At 35.0% G+C, this 27,609-nt stretch overlaps 1 protein-coding gene and 1 long non-coding RNA gene across 9 annotated transcripts in view; one reads left to right on the forward strand and one right to left on the reverse strand.

Annotated features, from left to right (window-relative positions):
* Positions 1-86: 86 nt before the first annotated feature.
* On the forward strand, positions 87-20,482 carry LOC106542903 (uncharacterized). Of its 3 annotated transcripts, none has more exons than XR_015696719.1 (4): positions 87-395; positions 2,126-2,267; positions 6,348-6,419; positions 9,694-9,822. It is a non-coding gene; the product is annotated as an uncharacterized LOC106542903 (long non-coding RNA). The 3 variants fall into 3 exon arrangements; XR_001313089.2 differs by lacking the exon at positions 9,694-9,822 and adding an exon at positions 7,777-8,006; XR_001313090.2 differs by lacking the exon at positions 9,694-9,822 and adding an exon at positions 20,154-20,482 and having other exon boundaries at positions 88-395.
* CEP78 (centrosomal protein 78) overlaps positions 5,609-27,609 on the reverse strand; it is a 30,161-nt gene continuing 8,160 nt past the window's right edge. For 5 of the 6 annotated variants that reach the window (XM_087715958.1, XM_087715956.1, XM_087715959.1 and 2 more), the window contains 14 exons: positions 27,457-27,529; positions 26,168-26,271; positions 24,600-24,774; positions 23,567-23,680; positions 21,193-21,257; positions 19,496-19,601; positions 17,700-17,717; positions 16,405-16,540; positions 15,060-15,105; positions 14,727-14,867; positions 10,626-10,703; positions 9,743-9,909; positions 9,038-9,188; positions 5,609-6,501 (listed from right to left, as the gene is read on the reverse strand). In XM_087715958.1, the coding sequence (XP_087572084.1) occupies positions 6,016-6,501; positions 9,038-9,188; positions 9,743-9,909; positions 10,626-10,703; positions 14,727-14,867; positions 15,060-15,105; positions 16,405-16,540; positions 17,700-17,717; positions 19,496-19,601; positions 21,193-21,257; positions 23,567-23,680; positions 24,600-24,774; positions 26,168-26,271; positions 27,457-27,529 (1,860 nt within the window). In that variant the 3' untranslated portion in view covers positions 5,609-6,015. The remainder of the gene's footprint in view (positions 6,502-9,037; positions 9,189-9,742; positions 9,910-10,625; positions 10,704-14,726; positions 14,868-15,059; positions 15,106-16,404; positions 16,541-17,699; positions 17,718-19,495; positions 19,602-21,192; positions 21,258-23,566; positions 23,681-24,599; positions 24,775-26,167; positions 26,272-27,456; positions 27,530-27,609) is intronic. The other variant, XM_014058769.2, reaches the window with a different exon arrangement.

Here is a 27,609-nt window from a genome sequence, read left to right on the forward strand (position 1 = left end):
GATCCGATTGGTCGGCGCTTCGCAGCCGGGCCAGTTATTGACCAGTGGCCACGAGCAGGCGGCGTGATTGTCCCGTCCTTCAGTGCAAAGCAGGAGAGAGATTGCAACATCCGTTCCAGCGAGCCAGAGAAGCGACCGAGCTTGCCGAGTCAGCGGGCTCTCCCCTCTCCTCCCCTCCGGCAGCGTTGGGTGCCGAGAGCTGAGTTGTTGGATCTTACTGCTTAGAATAACAGCCTCCGTTCGGAAGGGCTGGCTTCCACTGGAGATGTCTTATGAGCACGATCCTATGGCACGACTAGAAAGAGGATGATTCACAACAAGGCGGGACGCCCTCGGAGTATTGGACGGGAGGGATGAAATCGTTCCCGGTTTTCTACCAGCCGTCTTTAATTTCAGTTGAGCAAATTGGGGTGGGATGATGCCTGTCTTGTGTGGGCGCTAAGAGTTGACACCAACTTGATGGGACACAATCAGTGCCTTTTGCTAACATTATTATACCCTGAATCACTTCCAGCATACTGCCCAATTTGTTATATATGCTTGATGAATAGAATAGAATAACAGAGTTGGCAGGGACCTTGGAGGTCTTCTAATCCAACCCCCTGCCTAGACAGTAAACTCTATACCATTTCAGACAAATGGTTATCCAACATCTTCTTTAAAACTTCCAGTGTTGGAGCATTCACAACTTCTGGAGGAAAGCTGTTCCACTTATTAATTGTCCTGTCAGGAAATTTCTCCTCAGTTCTAAGTTGCTTCTTTCCTTGATTAGTTTCCACCCTTTGCTTCTTGTTCTACCATCAGGTGCTTTGGAGAATAGTTTAGTCTTACTATATATATGATATGGGTCCTTATCCTAAATATAAAGATATCTTTATCTGAAACATTGGAGTAAAACAATAGGGACGATAGTAAGACCAATGATTCAATTCAGTGTTGGGCATCTATGTTCATCCTGTTTCACAAACTTAACTCATTGCCCACCATACCATCACTCAGGCTGGGGGGACAAAATTTAAACCCCTCAGAAAGGGCCCGCAACTTGGGAGTCCTCCTGGATTCACAGCTAACCTTTGACCACCATCTCTCAGCTGTGACCAGGGGGGCATTTGCCCAGGTTCGCCTGGTGCGCCAGTTGCGGCCCTACCTGAATCGGGAGGCCCTCACAACAGTCACTCGAGCCCTTGTGATCTCTAGGCTGGAATACTGTAATGTGCTCTACATGGGGCTGCCCTTGAAGAGCATCCGAAGACTACAGCTAGTCCAGAATGCGGCCGCGCGAGTGATCGTGGGCGCACCACGGTTCGCCCACATAACACCGATCCTCCGTGAGCTGCACTGGCTACCTGTTGGTCTCCGGGTGCACTTCAAGGTCCTACTCACCACCTATAAAGCGCTCCATGGTAGTGGATCTGGCTATTTGAGAGACCGCCTTCTGCCAATCACCTCCCTGCGTCCCATCAGATCGCATAGAGTTGGCCTCCTCCGTATTCCATCCGCCAGTCAGTGCCGACTGGCGACTACTCGGAGGAGAGCCTTCTCAGTTGCGGCTCCGACACTATGGAACAATCTCCCCGTGGAGATTCGTACCCTCACCACCGTCCAGGCCTTCCGCACAGCCCTCAAGAACTGGCTAACCCGTCAGGCCTGGGGATAATCTTATTTCGCCCCTCCCGAATGCTGAGTGAATGTTGAGTTTTATTGTCTAATTTACTTTGTGCACATTTCTTTTTTTGTATTGTCCCACACTCCCCTTCCTTTTTTGATTGTAAGCCGCCCTGAGTCCCCTCAGGGAAAAGGGCGGCCTATAAATAAACAAATCAAATCATTGCAAATTATCTTTCAAGAAAGAATCTGGGAATTTCAGCGTAAAGCTGGGAATTAAAAAAAAATATTTTATTCAGGTTAAGGTCCAATTACACAAGGATATATGTGGTGCAATTCTCAACCCACTAAAAATGATGAGGTATAAGGATCAGGAAAGCCACTGATTTTTGAGCTATGTGTATTGCATTCACAGCATATTTCATGATTACAAAATGGACAAACTGATGTCATACTGAAAGAACAAATGTTCTCATTTGTGATAAAGGAATCTGGCAAAAACTTTATCAAATTGTTGCAGATGACCTTCCAGAAAGTACACTACAGAAAAGTTGCATGTAAAAATTGTCCAAGAACCAATCTAAGCAAATCAGAAGAGAAGCTGAAAATGAAAAATCTAAATGAGTGTTCCTTATCTCCTGATTAGTTATGCAACAAAAAAGGTCAGTATATTGATTTAAACTCTTTGACCCTCAAGCATAAAGCACCCAAGAGTAAAACGTTAACCATTGTGTGTGACTTTTTTTCCCCTCCAGTGCAATGATAATGAAAAGTCAGGTTTTTTTGTTATAAATGACATATGCTGACAGCAAATTAAATACTGATTTTATAAGAAAGATTTAAAATAAAAGCCTAAACTATTACAATGCAAAGCACTTCATAGAAACTTGATTCATTTTGATGTTTTAAAATTGATAAAAAGTAGCTTTACTAATATACTTGTGGAAAACAAGGAATGCTTTTGGGTTGGTTTTTTTTAGTGGCCGGTTTTAATAGTCTGTTTATGGAACTGTAGGAAGCCCCCTCCTCTCCAGATTAAAATATTCTTTATTCTTAATATTAAAAAGAGGTAGAATAAAATATTTCCCCAAAAGAAGAAATGGAGAAAAGTCTTAACAAAGGCAGAAAGCAGGCCCCGTTTTCCTGCCATAGGAAAAAAAAAACATTTCAAACTTAGAAGCTTGAAGAGGCTGGCCTTTAGAATGCAGATTTTGTATCCATTCATAAAGGTCAGTGATGGCGAACCTTTTAGCCACCGAGTTCCTAAACTGGAACACACGCGCCAGAGCGCTGAAAACCTGAAGATGGCCAGTGTGCACCGGCCATCTGGTTTTCAGGTTTCCGGTGTGCACATGCACACCAGCTAGTTGGTCTTTATGCATGCTGGAGCACCGGATATCCAAAACCAGCTGGCCACAGTGCGTGTGTCCACAGAGGGGGCTCTACGTGTCACCTCTGCCACGTATTCAATAGGTTCACCATCACGGAACTAAGCCATCCTATTCATAAACAAAACACCTTCAGCCACAGCTCCCCCAGGCTGGAGCTGATGGTATTAAGAATTTACACTCCCCACCCAAATTCTATGGATAGGACATGACCTTTAGGACATAACAATGTTGGAAGAAAGATCCAGGTCCCATTCCAAACTGAAAATAAAATGGAGGCTGCTTAAGAAAGGTCCGTTTATTGATGAGCAGAACCAACACATACACAGTGTGCAGTTTTAGGACAGCTGACAAATTATCTTGATGAGTACAAGATTTTATATAATTTCTGAAATGCTGCTGCGGGTTTTGCAATGTCTGAAATGCCCTTAGGAGGGTGTGCAATGTAGTGAGCTCTGTGTCTTTTGCTAAATGGTAGTGGGTTAATCCTATTATGTCCTTAAGGATCATGTCCTGTTTTTAGAATTTGGGTGTAGGAGAATGTAAATTTTAATCCCATCGCTGGAGATGAAAGTCTTTTGTTTATGAATAGATTGGCCCGGATTTCTTAATCGGCACAAAATATCTGCTGGGCCTATTAAGACTGAGTCAGCTTTCTGCCTTTAAGAGCATGTTTCTCCAGTCCACCTTGGGGGAAATATAATATTCTGCCTCTTTTAATATTTCCCCAAATATTTCATTCTTCGGGGGGAGGGAGGCTTCCCACAATAGGATTAACCCACCACCATTGAAATAGTAATACATTGCACATCCCCCTGGAGCAGCAGTTCTCAACCTGTGGGTCACGACCCCTTTGGAGGTCGAATGGCCTTTTCACAGGGGTCACCTAAGACCATTGGAACTCTTTAACTCTTTAGACTCTAAGCATGACGTGTCGCTCTCTCGCACGCGTGCGCATGCACACGCACACCCACAAATACACACGGAGGCACAGGGAAGTAGGAGGAGAAATGCAAACGTTAAAAAAAATAGGGAGTCTACATATGTGTGTGGGGAGGGGAGAGAAATCTCAGTTGCACTTCTGGCCCTTTAAAAAAGTTTGTGTAAATTGGAATGAGGTCAAATTTGGAGCTTCTCATTGCAGTTATTGGGTTCCAAGCCAATCGGAGCTGACGGACGGGGTTTTGTCACAACGGAGTGTTGGATACAACCTGTGATGGGCTTAGAAAAGAGCCAAGGAAGGATAAAGCCGCACGAGACGGAATTGAGCACCGCTCTAAGCCGCAGCAAGAGTAAGTGTGTGTAGTGAGGCGGGGGAAGAGGTCAAGTCTGTAATTTGTACATGTTTCTTTCCTTTGGGGTGGGGGCTGTGCATCTACAGGCGAGCAAGATGGGACTCTATACATTTACTGCACCAGTCAGTTTTTTCTATTGGGAAGACACCGGTTATTAATGCTACTCGGTTGCACGAGCGGGGCTTTTTATCCCCAGCTAATTCCTTAGCAGCCGCTGAACAATCATAGAAAAAACTCTTGATCCCTCTAATTACGAGTTCTTTGGGTGAAGATATTTTTTTAATTATTATTACCGGTTTCGCTTCGCGATGTGGGCCTTTTCATTTTTTTAGTAGGCTTTAGTATGTGTATCAAGATTTTTACATTTATAGAGTAGCAATGAAAATAATTTTATGGTTGGGGGTCGCCACAACATGAGGAACTGTATGAAAGGGTTAGGAAGGTTGATAACAGCTGCCCTAGAGCATCTCAATCACAAAACCCCAGAACCCTATAAAGATCCATCCACTCACTCAGCTATTTTGTCAGCCACCTCAGAAACATGCTGCTGTCACTGGTTTCTGGAAACCAAAGAGAAACCTTCTTTCCTTGTAGTCAGCCTCCATTAATTTTTTTTTTCTCCCAGCTTGAAACCAGACTGGATTTTTCTTCCAACAGAACTTTCTCTCCCTCTCCCTCCTATATATCAATTGCGTCATTTCAGCATCAAGAAAAGAGCAATTTTAACCCAAATGATTAGATTTTTGCTTATCATTGAGACTGATTAGGATTAATGTAATAAATCTGTGTGTGGGAGAAAAACAAAACAGGTATATCAATAATAGGGAACTCAATGACTTTTCATTTCAAAATAAACTCTAAATAAATAAACTATTTATACCAACTCAGTCATTGGAAATTAGAAACAAGAGAGAGAGGTAACCCCAAAATAAAGTCATTAAGCAAAAAGCAGTAGGAGTTAAACAAGTATCTTGTTTAAAGTTTGCATTTAGTAATGGCTTAATGAACTGCAGGGATATAAAATTTAGTTATTAATGCAAACCTGTTCCACATACAAACTGGATATACGGGTTCTTGTTAGAATAAAATTGTTTATGTGAAACAAATTGTTTTTAATAGCCAATTTTTTTTAAAAAAACTTAAAAGTATGCAAGCTATCATTTAAAATAAGTTATATTTCTGTCAAAAAAGCATGAAAGCTTTTTTTAAATCCTTTTAATTTTAGTTGCTTCACAACCGTAGTGAAACTCAATTTAAGAATAAATAAAATTTGGCATTAAACAGATCACCAAATTGAATAAAAATAACAAACAAAAATCCTTTTTTACTTAGAACCATGTACAAACTTTATTCACATTATAATTATAAATGAGAATTTGAATCACACCAGATTCTTTATAAAACCAAATAAAAACCAAAATGCACAATAAATCTTTTGGAATACTGGCAACAACGTTCTTAAAGATTCACATTGCAAAAAAGTTAGATATAAAAAAGCAAATCCTTACATGCAAAAGTGAAGAAGTTCTGATGTTCCAGATTGTTTCAAGTTATAACTCTCAGCAGTTCCAACCAATATGACCAATCATATGGGAATTGTTATTCACTAGCATCTGGTCACTGCTTCTCTACTTTTGCCACCATATATAAATTATTGCATAATAATTTTGGATAACACCAAAGATTTATGCAGTAAATTGATTTCAGTGAACAATCCAGTGGATTCCTCAAGCACTTCCTACAGAATGGATGCTTTCTTGTATTTCAGAATCAGACTCCTCTCTGTCATCTCTAGAAAGGTCAGATTCTTGTAGATTTTTATCTTCTGTAGTAAAGCCCGTGGTGTAAGAAAGTTTTTTTGAGGAAACTTTACTATTTTCAACAATAGGAGCACCAAATTTGTTACCAAGCACATTGATAACAGGTTCAGAGACTGAATGTCGAGCGGTAAGTATTTGCCTCACAGAGGAATCCCTTGTTTCCAATTCTAGAGGCTGGTTCTCAGATGCTGTCTGGGCAGGTTTTGATTCATGATCTATTTTCCAACTATCTATTTTAGCTTCAATGTCTTGCCACAAACTTTGCTGGGATGGACCAACACCTTGAAGGTCTTGAGTTTTTGCTGATGCAGGTAGGTCATTATTTACTGCTTGAGATGAATCAAAGTCTTTCTGGAAAGTGAGAGGACTCAGAAAAGAGGTAGTGCCAGCATTCTAGGAAGAAAAAATTAAACAATTAAACATGTCTCTGAAATAATTGTGCATATCTAAGTATAATCTATTTGCAAACCTAGCAGGTATTTTGGCAAGGAATTCCACTGATAAAGTATGTCATGATACACTGACTATTGTTGTTTGCTGCATAAAGGAGAAACTTAACAGTGAGGGTAATTAGCCAGTGGAATAGCTTGCCTTCAGAAATCATGGGTGCTCCATCACTGGAGGTTTTAAGAAGAGACTAGGCAGTCACTTATCTGAAATAATATAGGTTCTCTTGCTTGAGCAGGGGGCTGGACTAGAAGACCTCCAAGGTCCCTTCCAGCTTGTATTCTATCTTTTCCTATCCCATTCTTTCCTATCCTATCCAAAACAAAGGAAAGGACAGGGAAATCTTACAAAACCTTCCAAAAGTGTAGTTAATAATTGCTTCCAATAGCTTACTTTTTGTAATGGTTTAGGCAGTTAGCTATGCTAATAGCATATGCTACCATCAGTCACAAGAATGACAATTCGTATAAACCGAATAAGTCATTTCACAATTTAACAGTGCCACTTCATATGTCTGAACTATTAGTTTAACCCAGATTCAGAATATTGAAATACTACCATAACTCAGTTCAATTAGGATGTAAATACGTTCACTCCATGGTTCCTGTTTCAGAACTATCTCAGTATGAAGATGTAAAGTGTATGTGTGTGCATTTGTGCTGATAAATAAATAAATATGCATATATTATATTATTTGATTTATTACATTTAGGAGATGATGTGATTTCTTTTTCAAAATGCTATATGTCAATGGATCTTTAATTAGCAGGTGTTTTAAGAAACTGAATGAAGTCACTCTATGTAAAGTGCTTGAAACACAAATTCTTGTGCTAAATGTTTAGTTATCAGTGGTAGCTACAAATTATGAGGAAATGACACAGGCCAATTGGTGGGCTTGCTCTTCAATTTGCTGCACAGAAATGCAACAAAGGATAAAAGGACAGAGAGCATGTTCCTCTCTGTGAGCCCAAAACAGGCTAGTAAAAAATTAGTAACAGAATTATTTGAATACATGTTATACACATGCTAGTAGTAATAACGATATCTGGTACAATGTGCTTCATTTTTTTCAAATATGCAGTCACAGTAGCTTTTGTTAATAGTAAAGCAAAACTTTCTGTATAAATTCCAGTTCATAAGTTTTATCATGGCAGTGCTTTTAATAATTTTGATATAGTCATTAATGAGAACATCTATGGTTTCATCTTTGAATTTACACAGTAATAAAGACCCAACAGATACCTGAATCCAACACAGCAATGTTAAGCCTCATCATGATCAAAACGAGTAAAACGTGGTTCATAGAGACAGCAATACCAAAAAACAATAAAATTGACAAAAAAAACAAATAGGAAAAGTAACCAAGTATTGAGTTTTGAACTTGAAGGACTTTGGAAGAAAGTTCACTACAATACTAACAAGTAATTGCACCTCAAAACAATCAACATTAGAAAAAAATATGTAATAAAAAGGGGGGGAGGAACCCGACACACATATAAACATATTATCCCCCCCCAGCTGAATTATTACAATATTGGTTTCTCATTTCTTCCAAAATAGGTCTGGAAAAAATTAGTAATTGGAGCTCTTGAAGCCATGCCATTTTCTATTTCTTAAACTACAGGGAATCTTTAACCATTTGTTTGATGACGGTTAAAAGTTACCACAACACTGAAAAGAATGACTTATGACCATTTTCACACTTACGACCATTGCAATATCCCTGTGGTCACATGATCAAATTGGATGCTTGATATGCAGTTCATATCAAAATGGATGCTTGGTAAACTGTTCATATTTATGACAGTTGCATTGTTCTGGAGTCATGTGATCATCTTTTGTGATGTTCTAACAAGCAAAGTCCATGGGGAAACCAAATTCACTTAATAACCATGTTACTAACTGAATGACTGCAATAATTCACTTAATAACTGTGACAAGAACGGTCACAAAATGGGGCAAAGGTCACTTAACTGTCTCACTTAGCAACAGAATTTTTGTGCTCAATTGTGGTCACAAGTCAAGGACTGACTATACCTGGAATTATATTGGAATTGGTGGCCTCTTAATCAATCAACAAAGTTATAAAATTAATAGATTCACTTGTTGTTCTTGTTCCATATCCGTCATTGGACATCGGCGATCATGTTGGCAATCCTATTTTTATTAACAGCCGCACAAAAATATTCACTAAATATCTGAAAATTTAATAAGACTTGATACCATTGACTTTGCAAAAAAAATTGCTTAAAATTTCCTACATATGAATCCTATGCTCTTAGTTAAAACCCAACTATGATCTTCATTGAATGAATAGCTGTTATTTCTATTATTTTCATTATTATTTACAAGGCTGTTCAAGAGTAGCAGAGGAAAGACAGAAATGCAGAAGAGAACTGTGAAAAATTTGTAGGTAAAAGCAAGCAAATAGTTTTTTTAAAAAATACATTGTGTATTTTTGGCAGAGAGTTAACAAGCTTACTTTAAAATTCTGCATGTGTTCTTGTCTTTCTTCTTCAAATGACTTCTCCCTTTCCATCACAGTTGGCTTTGCAGTAGTAGTCATTTGGGGAAGATGTAATACACCAAAATCTGATTGACCTATACCAGCCATTGATGCAAGCTGTCCAAGGCTGCAAAATATGAAAATATGACAAATGCACAAAAAATAGTGAAATTATAAATTTTTAATTTAATTATTTATATAATTAAGCTTTGAAATAGTAGAAGAAACTAAATTACTATTTTATTGCAAACAAGAGAATCCCATGGACCAGCCATCCTCTAAAATTATAAGGAAAGTTGTCTTCAGATATATTTTAAATATATTTTTTAATATATCACAACTGGAAGAAAAATAAATACAATACAATAAAAATTCCAGAAAAAGGACAGAGATACCAATTATGAAATACGTAATTTCTTTCTTATTTTTGCCCCATAATCTCATTCCAATAAAAGGGTATGCTTTTGTTCAGTTGTTCTGAACTGGACTAGTTCTGCCCAGCAATTTCTTTAAAACCACGGGGGTTGGGGAGGGACCTTTAACAAATCAGTTTTTGCTTTTCAAGAATGATTAGGTAATTTTGATATTTTAAAAGATAAAGCACTGCTATTCTTTAAACCCGTTATACACAGACATACAGCATCAAGGATCATTCAAAAGGCAATCAATGGCTTCTCTTACCCAGCATCTCTAAGAAGATCTAAAAAAGCATGAAACTTTTGGAAAGAATTCTCAATGCTACCAAGCACTCCTTCATCTTCTAGTATTGTGCTGGCTACTGATTGTGCATGGACAACTTCTGAGAGGGAGCAATTTATATTCCGTAATTGAGTGTTTTCCAATTCCAACTATAATAAATAATGAAACAAAATTGTATTAATACTGGAAATACCTTTTCTCCAATAAAGATTTTTGGAATGAAATGCTATCATTTCCCTTAGATGCTCCCCTTCCTTTCTGGTATCCCAGTTTAAAGATGAAATAAGAAACAACACCCTTGTTTCTTAGTGCAGTAATAAAGAAATGCAGCAATAATGGCCACATAAATAAATATTCATCAACTAGGTTGAGAATTCATCTGCAATTTGCAATTCCATAAGGAAAAGGACAAAGAGATAAAAACTAATGTTCTTCTACTTCTCATTTGCGGAAGAAAAACGTTTTGCTACTATGGTATCAAAAGCATGCAGCTTATCAGAAATCACCTGGTGCACTATGAAAACTTTAAAACGCCCATTTGTTTATACAGATTATCAGTCTCTGAAACCAAATATATCTAGAAGCTATAATAAAAGGGGGGAAGAGAGAAAAATCAAAGGAAGGAGTATCCCAGCAGATACTGCAATGGTGTTACTTGACAATTCAGTGACTACATAATGTATTATGTTCCTATAGGTTTCATATTTGGCCCTCATGCCAGGTAAATTTGGGCTCTTGCCAATTCTTACCCAACAATATTACATAGCATGGAAACTATTTTTTTATAAAGTGGAGGTCAAACATCTTGAAGAAAAACATTGTATCTTATTGCATATTGGTATCCAAGAAAGAAAATGACTGTTACCTCCATTATCCGTTCTTCAGCAATCATCCTTGCTTTTCGTTCTTCTTTTAGTCTTAAGTGACATTCTTCATACTCCATCTGTCAAAATGCAGACTGTGATCTTCTGAAGCATTTACAATGCTATTTTAAAGACAATGCACTTAAAACGGTCTTATTTTAGAATTTTGAAATTTCTAAATTTCCTTGGTTGAAGCATACATTCTGATCTTAAAGTGAAAGATTTTAACATTTTTAAAAGTCAAATTAAAAATAATATACTAAGCGAGAGGGAGAAGCCAACATTGCGATGATACGGATGTGCAGTCTCGATGCTCCGAGACCGCTGCCGATACTTTTGCCGCTGGATGGTCCAATCGGACCTAACCCATCCCGTAGAAATGGTGAACAGGAAGACTATGTCTTGCTGATCTCAGGGACACCACAAAGTCACTGATCGATCCAAGAAAAGTTCTTCAAACCGGCGGCAAAAAGTCCAGCCTCAGGCCGATGAAGTTGGGACGGCTCCAGAACAGAAGGGAAGCGGAAAGAGAAAGTGTGTCCATCTGGTGAGGAAACTTTATTGTTTTGGAAAAATTGCCCAATTTTTTTTTTAAAGTTAAATTAAATCCAAAAGCAGAAGAAAACAAACTGCAAAATTAACCTATATTGGATTGCTTTGGATAGTGTGTTTCTTTTTCTTTGTAATTCTACTTTGTGGATTGAAGTGCTCGCAACTTTTTTTTTCTTTTTAAAGAGAACGGATCAGTTTTTCTTCTATTTTTTATTTTTATTTTTTAATCTATGGATTAAAGTCTTCTTTATTTCAACAAGGACTTTTATTTCTTGCTATGAATTCCATTTAAGAACTTTGTTTCTCTTAAGTTTGAAATAACATTAGAGTGGGAAGCAATACTGCCACTTGGAGGCTGGAGGCTTGAGTTTTTGAAACAATGCACTTTTCCTTTTGATCTCACTGACTTTGTATCTTGAGGCTTTGCAGTTTATTTATAAAAAGTGATAAGAAGCAAGGGCACGAATTGTTTATACAGGTGCACTTTGAGAGTCTTACTGGCAGTGGGAGAAAAAAAGAAACAGAACTTTCTTCTTTGAAGATCAAAAATGAATTTGCGTTTAAGCTAATTTAATATAAGAAGCCTTGAAAGCCAGAGTGGCAGTATCTACCAGCTTGCCAAAATGGCACAATATTCAAAAGAAACATTAACTTTGCAAAACATCCTGGCTGGAATTCAAAATTTATTAGAAATAACAGAGAGAATTGAGAAGAAGATTGAAAAAATAGAGTTTATAACAGCAAAAAATGATGGGGTCAGAGTCCCCAAAATTGAAAGGGGAAATGATTACAAAGACAAGACAACTAATTATTTTACCAATGGAGTGAACGTGGTTGAAAGTGGGAAAAGGGGAGTATGGAAAAGGGAATTAGAACAACAGGAACTCTACCCCGGATTTCAAGGCATGGAAGAAGAAAAAAGAGAAAAACGATGGATTTAAGGAGAGAGAACTTCTCAGAAGCAAGATTGATAATCAAAGATAAGCTGATTAAAATAGCAGATGGAGGGCATCGAGATTATTTAAGTGATGCTACAAGCAATAAAGTGCGGAGAGAAGTCCACAAAATTTTTATTAAGGAAATAAATAGAAGATCAATTCCACCAATGACAAAAGAAATTAGACTGAATTATTACTGGAAGGATACAGGCTGATATATGAAAGCTGATAATAAAAAAATAGTTAATTTTAGTAATTAATGATTAGTAATTTAGTAATCTCTAGAGTGCTATGTTAAATAAATAATTGATAAGGATAATAAAGTACATACATGTGTTGGTTTGATGAGAGGAAATTTGATATAATTAGCAAATGAATTTCTGTTAATAAATAATAACTATAACAATAACAATGAAATGACAAGGGATATAGTTAACAATATATATGTGTACTGGTTTAATAAAAGGAATTAGGATATAAATTGTAAACAGCGATTTGGAAAGGAGGATTAGAAACCTTGTTATCAAACATAATTAATTTTTACTTAGAACATGCTATAAAGGGGTAATGTTATTGGATGATATTAGAAATAATTAAAGAAATGCTACTATGGGGTTGGTTTTTTTAACTTTGAACTATTTCATGCAAAAGGATATTAAAACAACCACTGTCAAGCGTGGTATGTTGATAGTAAGATATATAAAGATTTTTGATTTAAAATATATAATGTGATTTGAATTATAAGTAATGACTGTGGAAGAGATGCATGAAAGTTATTTGTAACCAATCGACACATTCTATAATATGATTAGTGATTAGTAATTTAGTAATCTTTAGATTATGTTAAATAAATAATTGATAACAAGGTACACACGTGTTGGTTTGATGAGAGGAAACCTGATATAATTAGCGAATGAATTTCTATTAATAAATAACAATTATAATAATAACAATGAAATGACAAGGGATATAGTTAACAATATATATATGTACTGGCTCAATAAAAGGTATTGGGATACAAATAGTAAACAGCGACTTGGAAAAGAGGATTAGAAATTTTGTTATCAAACATAATTAATTCTTACTTAGAACATGTTATAAAGGTGCAATGTTATTGGATGATATTAGAAATAATTAATGAAATGTCATTATATGGTTGTTTTTAATTTTGGATTATTTCATGCAAAAGGACGTTAAAACAAATAGTCAAATGAGAATTGTGGGATGTTGATAGTAAGATATATAAAGATTTTTTATTTAAAATATACAATGTGATATGAAATCTAAGTAATGATTGTGGAAGAGATGCATGAAAGTTATTTGTAACCAATCGACACACTTCTACAATATGTAACGAAAGATGATTTTTTGTGTGTTATTTGTCTTCTTAACCAAAAATAAAAAAATATTTTCAAAATAATAATAATAATAATATACTAAGTCATGATTTTAACCATAATTTGTTGAATACGACATGTTATGCAAGCTAAAACTAAATGCATATTTTAAAAAGTAGTGTTAATTGTGAACCAATTATCTCAGAAAAAAGAAGTTCAGTGGTAAAGTCCATATACTTTACTTGTACAGAGGTCCCAGGTGCAACCTTGAAAATATTACAAGTATTGATTTAAAACGTCCCACACGAAGGAGATTGACTGTCAGCAGAGAAAACTAAATAGATCAATAATTTAATAAAAGGTAATTTTAAAGACTATAAGTGTGTATTTAAATATCAAGACATAGATTCTAAACGGGATATGCATAAACCAAAGGGACTACAGATCAGAGACTTTCATCAAAATGACAAAAGCAAGGCTGCATCCTGCCTGTTTTATTTATGCGTGTGATGTTATAGAAAACATGAAAAGGGTGAAGATAAAACAATGCTGGTCCTCAACACATTCTTCTATGGATATCTCTACAGTACCCCCTTAATGTCCATTCATTCAGCAACTATTCAAAGTTTGAATGGCTTACGAGCGGTCCTCAGAGTTCCACCTATAGAGCACCCCTAAAGTTATATTAACAAAGTTCGGGCCCACCCACATTTACCACTGCCTTTTGGCCACTTGCTTACCACTGCTGCCAGCTGCTCCTGCTATCTGGTTCTGCTCATATTGTATGCCACTATTGTAGTGGTGTGTGTGTGTGTGTGTGTGTGTGTGTGTGTGTGTGTGTGTGTGTGCGCGCGCAGATAGAGCCAAAGCCTCCATTCGTGGCCCACCCAGGCCTTCTTTCCCCTTCCTAGGCAGCATCTCTTCCCCTTTCCCCCCAAAGTCACCCACAAGTTCCATTACAATGAGTTTTGACAGTCCGGGAGGAAAAAGAACCATGTGTCTTTGCCTAGCAATTAAGCAATATTTATATGTGTATTCTTTCACTTAAAATATCACAGGAAAGAAAACTCACTATTCCAAATTGTGTAATTTTGCAACTCCATTCCAAGATTAAATGAAATGAAGATATTACTATGTATTAAACTTCTACATCTCATCTAAGATCTATATTTTTTAAAGGTTGCTGCAATCTTACTGGGATAATTTCCATAATATTGCTATTTATTTAGTAATTGCTTTATAAATTTTTAAGCCAAACTTGATTGCATAACCATACCTGTAACTGATGCCAATGTTTTAAATTGGTTAATTTGGAGGATTCTGTATCCTTTCTACAAATCACATTGTCCATGGCACCCTCTGTTTCAGTTTCAGATGCAGAAGCACTTTCTACAGTCACTGTCACAGGAATACCCGTCTGAGTATATAAAGGAAATATAACTGTATTAGTTCTAATTCTAAAAGTCCCACTTTATCAATAAATTATATAATATTTGGCAATATTGGCAAAGTTGATAATAGTCAATAATGTAACAGTTGTTAAAATGAAATGCTCTTCAAAAATTCAATTAAAAGATTTAATTTGTTGATTAGGATTCATTTTACTTACCTGTATCTGCAATGGAAATTCATGGGCATTTTTTGTAGATGAAGCCCTAAAACAAGATAAATGTTTTTAAAAGATTTAAAAACAAAATACATTTGCAGTAGCCAAAGATTTAAATCTATCAATACACTAAAGTAAATCCCATTTTGTCAGAAGACTTTGATCACGGATATATCTCAATACCTATAAGAATCTCTCACCTTTAGGACCATCAGCCCATCACTATCTATTATAAATGCAGATCTCCACGTAAAGATTTTTTTTTAAAAAAAAAAAACCTTAGCTATAGAATGCAATGTAAACAAGAAGCCATATTTCTTAAACATCAGATTGTCAAAAATTTGGTAAGGACGATGAGGTATGGATCATGAAAGATTATTTTTGTCTTCAGCAGACTGCCTTTTATCCGTATTATTTCCAGCCAGAATCAGAGAAGCAACAACCTTATCAACTGAATGTCAAATGACTCAATGCCAAATTTACTGTACCAGAATTGGGTGCTCTATTGTTCCGGTGGAGAAAGAGAAGTGACTGAGTGGATTTGGGTGAAAGAATTAAGACTTTTAAGATTTAACATAAGAGGTTCAATTTTAACAGAGATGTGACATACAGAAGATGATTTATGTATTTTATAAAGACATACAATTGCGTATCATTAACTTCTTTTTCAAGCAATTCAGATCCATTTTCTTAACTGACCAGGATGGTTGTTTCTTTGAATATGGCCAAAGTCTGTTTCATTGTCTATTAAATTCACAATGATCTAATGACAACTATATAGCTTTTGGTTTTTTTGTATGGTGTAAACTTTTATTTTGCTTTTAGAGGAACTCTGGCAAATGACTGCAATAAAATCTGGTCTAGCAGATAGGATTTAGGGTTTTTATAATTGTATAAGTTTATATTGTATTTGTAAAAATATTGTGGTTTATATTGATGTTATTCCTTTGGTGTGATTTTAATAAATGTTTAATTCTTATCTGTTAATTTTTTATTCTAGCTGAACTATATTTCAGTGGTAGGATTATTATTTTTAATTTCTTTGATTGAGTGCATGTACTCTCAATATTGGGCTGAAGGTTAGAGTCTAGTTACAATCATTCTGTGAAACTATTTCTTAGATGTATTTTGTGAATTCAGTTTTTCAAAACCACAACTATACATGTGGCAGCAGAGACAGCCTGAAGAACTATTTTCAAAACTATATTTTTCTGTTCACACACGCACACACACATATACTGTACATATGCATACATATAATATATATACATGCATGCATACATGCACGCACACACACACACACACACACACACACACACACACACAGAGCACTTTCAGTATACATTACCTATGGTGCTTTGCACGTTCAGCAGTACGCCAGGGCAAGAAACCATGTGTCCCTGGGGGTAATGGCTTTGGAGCATAGTTGTCTTGATCCCATAAAGTTGTCTTACTAGAACTGAGTGATTTTTTTGATGAAAATCCTGCACCAAGCAAAAGAAAGGATACTTTAAAATAACCCATCATAAACAGGTGTTGAATTTTTAGATTGGAGAATATGGATAGCATTGAGTTTCTACTGTAAACCCGGTCGTCTAAAATGCTATTCAATCTACCAAGAAACTATTTCATTCCACAAACTCTAGATTTAATATTCAACAATTGGAAGCTACCACCTTTAACAATAGCCATAGAAATGATAATGGAATTATCTTCTTGATACATAATTCTTCCCAGTGACCCAAACTGATACTCTCTAGAGTCAATACATCTGGAAGATGCCAGATTGGACAAGGCTGAAAAGCAATTTGATTTTGCAGAATTTACTATTAATTTGCTTGAGGTTTTCTTTCATGCTTCTTTCTAATCAGACATACTTAGGAACACTCAAGATCATATGTCAAATGAGTAAGGTATATTTTAGAAGAAAATGATAACCAATTTGAATATTAATTAATTTATATAATAAAGTTTAGGGAGCCTGATTTTTCATGCATCTTGTATATTGCAAAAGAAAGGAAATTTTCTAAGATGATTTGAAGTGGAATACGAATATACAGTTAAGATACACTATAAAACATTAAAATACCAAGGAACAACTAATATCACACCCTATAGCAACTATAAACAATATTTTATCCATAGTCTAACGAATATTATTAGAAAGCATAACAATTTTCTAACACATTTTCCTAACATTTTTATGAAAGGGCAGAGTACTTCATTTTTTTGCCGTCAAAGACTAATATGACTAATGACCTTCCTCTACATTAGCTACATGTTTTAAATACAGATGCAATATATATTATAGTCATTAGAACATGGTAATGTGATTCTAAATTCCCAATAAAAACAATGCACAGTGTACATATGTTCAGCCTATTATAATCAGAATGTGCAAAATGCTTCCTTTTAAACTTTTTCAGGTGTGAAACTTCATGAAGTGGGACATTTGAAGCATTATGCAAATGTTATGAGCTTAAAACACTCTCTTTGATGCACAGGACAATATTTTCACACTTGATAGTGACAATATAATAAATAATATGCAGAGTTACAGAAGAAATGTGTCCAATTAGTTTCATTCCAAACTGAATACAGGACTGCAGTTTTAGCTCCAAAAATCTCATTTTGTATGCTTACCTCTGTGTCTCCAAATTACTGAAGCGAAAGCAGAAAAAAATAGCCAAACAGGAAAAATCAACCATGAAAGCATAGTCTAGATACTTTCCATTTATAACATGAAATTTCAGTGACTAACTTGCTAAGACTTCTTGAATGAAGCTAATACTCAGTACTTTCAGTAGAGAGTAGGGTATTGCAAGGTTTGTTTTTCCTTTGTATATTAGAATCAATCTTGTCTTATAATATTTAGAATTTTAAATTACAGAACCAATATAGATACATATACACAATGAGAGCTATATGTATTAATGTTTATCAATGTATATAGATACTCGGGCTTCCGAATAATATTGAAATACTTCCATTATCAGATGACAAGTTGCTATTTAATATACATGTAATTCAACATATATCCAAACTAGGCTTAAAACAGAGAACATTTTATAAAATTCTTAATTAAGAATAGGTAGCATTTGAGATTCATACACAAAAAGGTGCTTTGTGGTTGACAGGAACACAAATGTAGCATCTTCCCACACAGTTTTAAAGTACTTCTTTTCTCAAAATCATTTGCAGCTGGTGAGGGCAACCATGCTATCCCAAGAAAACAGGTACCTGCTTTAAAAAGTTACCACAAATATTACAATCAGACTCCTACATACTTTGGACTTTCTTTTTGGAATTCACTCTGAAATGCCAGAGATCTAGTCTCCAGTTTAAAAGACAGCTTCATCTACTCTACAGAATGAAAAGGCCAAGGCCAGATAGAACAACAGCATAGCTGGACTTATTTCTCAGTAAATTTGCACATTCTTATACAGAGGGGAAGGAGTAACATAGTAGTAATAAAAAAATAAGATATGTTTTATCTAAATTTCCAGAAATAGCCAAGAATAGGCTTCGACAATCATTGGTAAATTGAGTAAAGCAAGCATTCACTGCATATTTAAAATCTAGTAAAATTCGTTAACTGTATAAAAGTACAATTTCCTTACTTTAATGTATGAGTAGAAATGCCACTATCAGCCTATAACTGGATTGTTTGTTCCTATGTAGCATATATGAAAAGTATTCATATTTCTATTCAGGTTGACCACAATTATCATACGATAGAACAAATACAAATGTAAATACTTTAAATTGTATTTTGTAAATTTTGGAGCTTTAGAAATACATTAGCTCTCTTAGTTGTTGACATAGTTTTGTACCTTCACAGAGAGATATCAGAGCTGACTTTTTATTTGGTTGAAACACACTGACTAATGAAATTAATCACAACACAATTAGATCGTTTTCTTGTGATTTCTAAATGTTAAAAAAATCAGGTAAACAAATTACATGTATCAAATAATTATTGTCAGTTTATTTGGGCATTCATTAAGAAACTACTAACCATTTGTTTAATTTCACTGTTTTTAAATTGTTATAAATGTATAAGAGAATAAGAACAGTGGTGATATTACCTAGTTTGTTAATGAAATGTCTGCAAATAAAGAACCAACCTCAGAGAGCACCAAGGACCCCACAGTTCAACTATTTTCTTCTACTGGTATAAGACAGCAGCGCCCACCTTTTGGCACCAGGGACCAGTTCTGTGGAGAGTGTTTTTTCCGTGGACCGGAGGGGGCATGGGTTCATGTGTATTCTGTGGGTGGGGCTTCGCTTGTTTGTGCGGCCCAGTTTCTGGCATGCTGTGGCCTGGTGCTGGTCCATGGACCGGGGGTTGGGGAACCCTGGTATAAGAGAATAGCAACTCGCTGATATAATAAAAGAATTTATATATTAACTCATATAAAAATAAATAAAATAATTACCAATACGTATAGTAGCTTTTCCTTTTCTGCCATTTCCCAAGACAACTGTTCTTTTTTTGGGTTTGTTTTTAACATCTTTTGAGACTGGAGAAGGAAGCCACTTGTACTAGAATAGCAGGCAGAGGAAACAGCAGATATTTTGTTTTAGTAATAGTTACTTCAAACTATAATATGCAATTACTAAAGAGGCTTTAGGATAGAACTAATTAAAAACACCTTTTTCTCTATTAATAAATTTGTTCCTTTAATAGTTTGGGTGGGATGGCTATAAAAAACAGACAAAAAATCAAAATAATTTTGATAGATAAAAGAAGCATGCCGATCCAGAATTAAATGTAAAAGAACCAAAAGTTCTTCATTTAGGTAAAAAATCATACAATTGTAGAGTAGGGGATCTCTGGCTGATAAAAAGGATCTTATAGTTGATCAGAAGTTCAAGGTCAGTCAAATGCAATTTTAGGCTACATTAATAATAGATTATAGAAAATAGTACTTCTACAATTTGCATTGTAGTTATACTCAATTCAAGGACAGTATCCTTTTCTACAAAACATTCTCTACTGGTAAATTATCCATTTAAGCACAATCAAATACATTTAGACTAAACAGTTGTCTAAATACATGCATTAATATCTGACCTATTTTGATTACTTTGCAGACAATCCACAAGACGTTCCTTACCTACTGATTTCCATGGCTACTACTTTGCAGAAAAAACAGTAATAATAAATTTGGTCAAACTCTAACCTTCTTGTTATACTGTCATCACATAATTTGAATTTTAGTCTGACCCACAACAGCTCTTTTGCTTACTGACAAACACGAACCACTAAGATAGCAGGTGGAAAAATCATGTCAAATGCCAGATGCAATTCTTTTATGTTCAGTTTTGTAAATAGCAAGTTGCTGAGAATATTATTTCTGTACTATGAAATTCACAGGTTTCCTACAGCACCAATATTATATAAATCTATATTGAAACAAATGGATGGCATCATGCTGTGCTTTAGGACTGGAACAACTTTGAGTCTCAATCTTGAATTACAGACTGAAAAATTAGTAAGTAGATAACAGAACTGATATTGATAGAAAATAATCAATAACTATGCAAAATTTACTTGAATAGAAGTAACTGTCTCAAGATCAGGAAAAATGCACTCTTGAACAAACTGAAAAATAAAGTTCTTATACAGGAGATCCTCATTTAATGGCAATTCAAAGTTACAATAGACCCCCAAAAGATACTTCCAACCCAATTTTGAAGTTACAACAGCCATAATCCACCCTGCAATCACATGATTGCATTTTCGTTGCTTGGCATTCAGCTTGCCTTTATAGCCATTTGCAGTGTTCCATGATCATGTGACTGCAATTTTCAATGTTTGTTGCAAGTTGCTGGCCTTTATTTCTGACAAAGAATGCTCAGTGGATAAAACAGATTTGCTTAATGACTGCTGCAAAAAAGGTAGTAAAATTGGGCACAGTCTCATGGTGACTCACTTAATGACTGCAACAAATTACAACCATAATTCTGGCTCAATTCTGGTCAGAAATTGAAGACTACATGTAAGAGTTCCAATGTAAAAAATACAGAGGAACCTACTACAATTTAAGCAAGAGCAAAGGCTAGTAGAAACATGTTGCATTATTTTATGTTCATTATATTAATATAATAATGAAAAATATTTAGCTTATACCTCCAAGTTAGTGCCATTGGCATTCATGAGAACCTTTTCAATTATTTTCTTCATTAAAGCATGATCTACAAAGATAGAATAATAAAAAGTTAATGCTTGCATCATATACTTTCTGCTCTTAGTTACAACTAAATTACAACCAGAACAGAGCTGACCCACTATGGTTGCAAGTCATGGATGGTTGTTAAGTGAAGCATCTACATGAACACCTCGCTTTATGATCCCCACTCCACCGCCACTCAGCATTAAGCAGAGTACAGGCTGCCCTCTCCCACTCCCTAAAGCACCTGATGCCCCACTTCCTGTCCCTCAGCATCCCTGCACACCACATGGTGTTGTCTCAGAAATGGGCACAACTTTTAGAGAAGCTACAATTCATTGCAGCTTCTCCAAAAATGGTGCCCACTTCTGGGACAAAGCCACATGGCCTAGGCATACTTAGGGGCAAAGTGGCCTGTTTTCCTTCCCCCACACAAGTACCAGAGCTCTACAAAAGGTAAGTGAACAATTGGTGGCAAGAAGGTGGAGGAGGTTGTGAGACTCAGTAGAGCGGGAAGCAGGCAAAAGGCCTACAAGAACTTAGCAGGGCAGGATGAGGGAGAGATACAATAGGTGAAGGGGCCATTGCAGCATCCCTAAGTGGTAAGGACAAATTTTCTTCATGCGATCATGGGGCACTGCAGAAGCCATAACTTTTAAACCTTTTAAACCTTATAAATAGCTATTCAGGATCTGTTGTAACGTCAGTCACTAAGTGACCTGTCGTATGTCAAGGACTACCTGTATTATTGTGAGAGAACTATTCATACATAATTAGTTAATTCTTATATATAGTTTAGATTCAAAATGTAATATATTAATGCTTAAATTTCAAAAGAAACTACTTTTTAAACAACAGTGCAAGAAAAGATAAGCCTTATTTACTGCCCTCAGTAGTTTAGTATTGAAGAAAATTCCAGGGTTCGTTAAGGTAATGTTTGTTTATTCTACTCTCATTATTAAATGTTTATTTCCTACTTTTTTTACAGTAGGTAGAATATCATGCATATACTTAAGTTCAATGCTGTTCTTGCTATCTAAAGAAAAGAGGTTAACCCACATACTGGTTTTGAACCAATTTTTCACAACCAATTATGATGACAATCAATTCTTGCTGTCAGAAAACACATAGCATAAATTTTTTGTGACAGACAAGTCAGATGTGGGCTCTTCATATCTTTCTCTAGATAGCTGTGCAGCATATGAGGGTTATAAACATATAATGTTGACTGCAATTCCTCAAATCAAATGTTATCTTCTCCCGGAATTGCGCTGTAGCCAAGTGACCTAAGGAAATGATTCTGGTGAATTTATGCATTGCAGACAGGCACTAAAAAGCAATACTGCATTTTGCATTTACGTCTGAAACACTATACAGTACAGCTCTACAGAAACTAGCAACAGAAATCCATAAGAAAGTACCTTGGGAGAAAAGATTTGAAAGCCTAATGAGAATGGGTTGTCGTTAAAAGTAGTAATTACGCTTCTTCAACATGTTTAAATTTTAAATCCTCTACTAAATTTTGGGCTTTGTTTGGCAATATCTTTTTCTAGGCATATTTGAAGTAATCTTCTGGTGTTGCTTTTCAAAAAGGAAAGTTATAAACTAAGCCCTGATTTTTATTATTCTGAAATTGAAGGAAAGTGTAAAAAATAAAAATAAGAGAATACGAAAATAAAAATCTTTGTTCTGAACCTGAAAGAAACCATCATAGAAAGTTCTAAAATAACTGTAGCTTGGCAGAATCAGGCAAACTAAAAGCTAGGAGGAACTCAATAGTGTGAGTGCAGTAAGTGTAGAATGCATTTCTCCCTCTTTCTTCTCCACACAATCTGTGCATTGTTCCTTTCCCCCCCAACCCCATATTTTCAGTACCTTCCCTTCCCAAGCCATCTTCTTCTTCAGTTCCCCTACCTTCACCATTACCAATGTGGAAGAGAGGTACTGTATATCTCATAAATCTGCCTATCCCCCATTATTTCAATTCCGTCTTTTCCTGCTGCCACTGGGAATGTCTATATATGCAACTGCCAAGGAAATCCTCACTTGACTTTTTCCTTCTTTCCCCCTTATCTAATCACTCCTCTTCAGAACAAGTTTTAGTATATTCTGAGAATAAATGGTGTAGAACAATTTTCTGACACAGAAATGTGTGCCAGACTACCCAAAACCAACTGTGTATGAAACTGTTTATGCATGGAATGATTTGCACATCCTGAACAACATTATTTTATAATAAAGAAAATGCTGTGTGAGTTATAAATTCCAGATAAAACGGAATTTCAATTTTAATCATTTTAAACCTTCAGAAAAAAGAAATAGAAGCAGACATACCTACTAATGGATTTTTTCTGATGTCCAGAACCACCAATGTTCTGTTAGTTTTAAATGAATCCAAAAGTGATTTTGCCCCTTCACTGCTAATTCCACATTGCTGCAAATCAAGTGCTTGAATAATAGAGAGCTGACATTAATACACCACATGTTCTATGAATATTTAAGCACCAATGTCTATAAAACAAATAGATTATTTCTGCCATCATCTATCAACACAATTACAATTCAAAGAAAAAATAAATTGCTTTAATACTATAATCTGCAGTCTCCATCACATCAATAATTTGTCACTTTTATGGTTGCATATGACTTTCACTTAGCATTGTTTAATAATAGTTTCCTGATTAATTTTATTTAAGGCTCTCTTAAGATTGATAATGCACTCTTTATAATGATACAAGCCAGAATGGTCAGTATTGATCTCCACATGGATTTTATGATGGTGCATAGGTTAAAGCACTGACAAGAACTCACTATATGTTTCCATTTCACGAACAATAGAAGCACAACTTTTCCTCACAGCAATTTCACCAAGTGTAGTGTAAGAACAGATGCTAAAAACACACACCAGAGCTTCAAGCATATCAATAGTGCCATCAGTTGGCAACTTGTAACACTCAAGACATTACTTTCCATTCACGTCTTATTGTAACAGTACATAAATCCATACGTATGTGCATAACCCACCTCAGAAGCAAAATTCTTTGGACTTACAATCTTACACACATAACATGTTACTTGCAGGTGAGGATAAACCCTTTAGAATTCAGTTTTTACATACAGTCTTAAAAAAATAAAAATTAGAAAAGATAGTAATTGTGTTAAGATACATTTTAAAAAGCAGTCCACATAAATCTGAGAGCTAGAACATGTCATTAAAAAGTGTATAATAAACTTGAACTATATTAAAAGAATAGTATTAGACCTTTAAATAACTTGGAAAAACAGCAGTTTGACATTTTAAAATTTGAATTACTGATCAGTAAAATAGAAAAATAAACACATTCAGAACTAAATCTACAAAACATACCTTTTAGCCACAGATCTTCAGCAAGGCAATCAGCTAAAACAGCAGCACCTCGATCACCAATAAGCGCATTGCAGTTGAGAGTGATGCGCCTCAAGCCAGCCATACAATCAAAATCAGGTCTCCTATAGCGGAGACTTTCAGCCCAAGCTTCACCGTGTCTTTTCATTGCCTGGTGCTGTAAAAGACCATAATAAACATAGCTATTGAAAAGGTAAGTTAGAAGTTAATTAGCTTTTTAGGAAAAATAAAAATGGAAATGAAAAGTAAGTTATTAAAAACAGACATAAAGTATTTTATTTCAAATTATTTCCTCTGAAATACAGTTTATCTTATATGAATTTTATCCCATTATGAACTTGAGAAAGATAGATAAGTGCTTATAAGTACATTCATAAACTATGCAATCCTATACCACATCTTCAGTAGTAGTATAATTTGGCTAATAGACTCATTGACAAAAAAGACTGCAGCGTAAGACTATATTTTCAGCATAAATATTTTATAACCTTCATAAATACTATTTATTTAAAAAATGTTTCGTTGTCCAAAAATAATTGTTGCAATTCTAAATACTTTAAACCATCTCTTTCCAACCCAGTATCCTCCATATTTTGGGGACAGTTTTGGATGTATCTCATTATAACTATCATTCAAAATGACTAAAATGGATAAGTGTGGTCTGAAAGAGACGATGGGAAAATCTTCTGAAATTTAAGAAGCATGCAGATAGAACAAAATTCAACATATCTACCAACAAGCTAAAACATCTATAAACATATGGCACAGAAAAGAAGAGAATACAGGACAAGACAAGCAAGCAAGCAAATAAACAAATCTGAAAATTTAAGAATTGTTTCAACAACTGCTTGGAATGGAAACAGACTCCATATTAGGCCCAGATTTACTGCTGTTTAAAAATTTCTAACCAGTTCAAAGGTTTTCTAGGGAGGTTACAATACATTCAAACTTATGAGCTGCAGAAAAAAAGAACTGTTAAGTAGTAAACTACATTTTTTAAACATTTTGAAAAAAACTACAACCCATGAACATTTTAGACAGAGAAATTATTAGTGTTATCTTCACAAATTGAAAACAAGTAGTAATAGATCACTCAAATAGTAGAGGTGTTCCTTGACTTACAACCATTCTTTTAACAACAATTCAAAATTACGTTGCCCTCACAAGTGATTTAAGACTTTTCTTAAAGTTACAACATTATACCACCCACTCAATACGTACTTGCCATTCAGAGGCTTAGCAATAAGTTCACATTTATAATGGTTGCAGTCTTGTGGTCATATGATCACAATTTGTAACCTTCCTAGCCGTCTTCCAATAAGGAAAGTCAATTGGGGAAGTTAGATTCACTTAATGATCTCATTATTCACTTAACAACTCAGTGATTTGATTTACAATACAAATGGTTGTAAAACTGAGTCATCATATGATGACTCACTTTACAACCACACTGACTTACCATGTAAATTCTAGTCCTAATTGTGGTTGTAAGTCAAGGACTACCTGTAATCAAACTTTAAATAAGTTTTATACAAAGTTTTTTTTTTTACTTTTAAGATGCTGGCCATGTGTTCTGTTCCTCGCCAGGTTAAACTGCATCCTGTAAAATCTATAGATTTGATGCAAGCCGAATTCTTCACACTCTGACAAATTACTGAAAACAAACAAACTCCATTATTCATCTTAAATGTATTTTTTTAAAGTAAAATGATAGTACTTCATTTAAAGGCTCTAATAGTTCATGTTTGCTGATGGAACATTCTTCTATCACTGGAAGAGGGAAGCTCCCTCCTCCAGTATCTCCACCCATGCCTTTAACGTCTAGTCTGGCAGGATGGGTGGTGGTACAAGTGGGAAGAAAGTACTTCTACATAAAAACATTATATTTGGCTTACACTTATCATCTCAGACTTAGCTACATATATTTCACATCATATAGTAAACTGGAATTTTAAAACCCTATTGTACAGCAACTTTTGTTCTTGCATATAAAAAATGAATCCAATTTAAATGAACCACATATGCCAGACAACATGCATATCATGAAAAATGGGGAAATTAAAGCATCTGTTCTACATCAAGCATGTCTTTTTTTATTCCCTATAAAATAATATTTCCCCATCCCTTAAAAAAATAGTATTTAGCAGTATATGGCAAATATTGGTGGCAAATCTGTTACTAAAATTAAGCTTATAAATAAATAGGAGTTTACAATCAAGACAAAAATCAACTGATCACTCTCATGTTTACCTAGGCAAAATTGATCTCAAGCATATGGTTCAAATCACAGACAACTTAGTTATGAATAGAAAATTTACTGCCACAAGAGGAAGAGAATGATGAAATTGGTGAATTTTTAACAGCACCAATAGATTTTCTACATATGATAACCCTGTTCCCTTAATATCTCTAAACATGCAAGGGGATAGCACCTGAAAAATATTATAGAGAAATTAAGTTAGCATCAGCCACTAGCAAGATGCTGTCAAAGAAACATTTATTCCTTACATATTAGTTTATTGTATATCTCAGTATTTACTATTTCAACCAATATAATATTTTAATTAACTATCAACAGATCATGTGAAATGTTACCCAAAAAATATGTAAAAGGCCTTATTCTGCCAATGAAATAAAACAAGATTAAAACAAAGTATTAAATTAAATATACATCTTACAGTTTTTTAACAGTTAACAGAGTTGTCTGGCTAGCAGGTGGCCATGTAAAATGAACAAATAAATAGACACTTAACAAATATATGGGATTTACCCCAAACTGTGCTATTTTGAGAATATATTTTTCAGACATATATTTTTCTTTAGAAAAAGCAAAACTTACTTTCTAAACCTCCATCACCTATTGGTGAGTGGGCTAAAGATAGGCTCTCCAAAGATGATGTATTAGCCAACCCCTTTAAAAAAAAAGAATATTAATAATCTTTTAAAGCAAGTACATCTTGAAATCAAAAATATGTTGCAATTTAATAATCTT

Source organism: Thamnophis sirtalis, unplaced genomic scaffold (assembly GCF_051295495.1).
Source record: "Thamnophis sirtalis isolate CommonGarterSnake01/CBP01778 unplaced genomic scaffold, rThaSir2_p1.2 scaffold_5, whole genome shotgun sequence".
NCBI classification, from domain to species: Eukaryota; Metazoa; Chordata; class Lepidosauria; order Squamata; family Natricidae; genus Thamnophis; species Thamnophis sirtalis.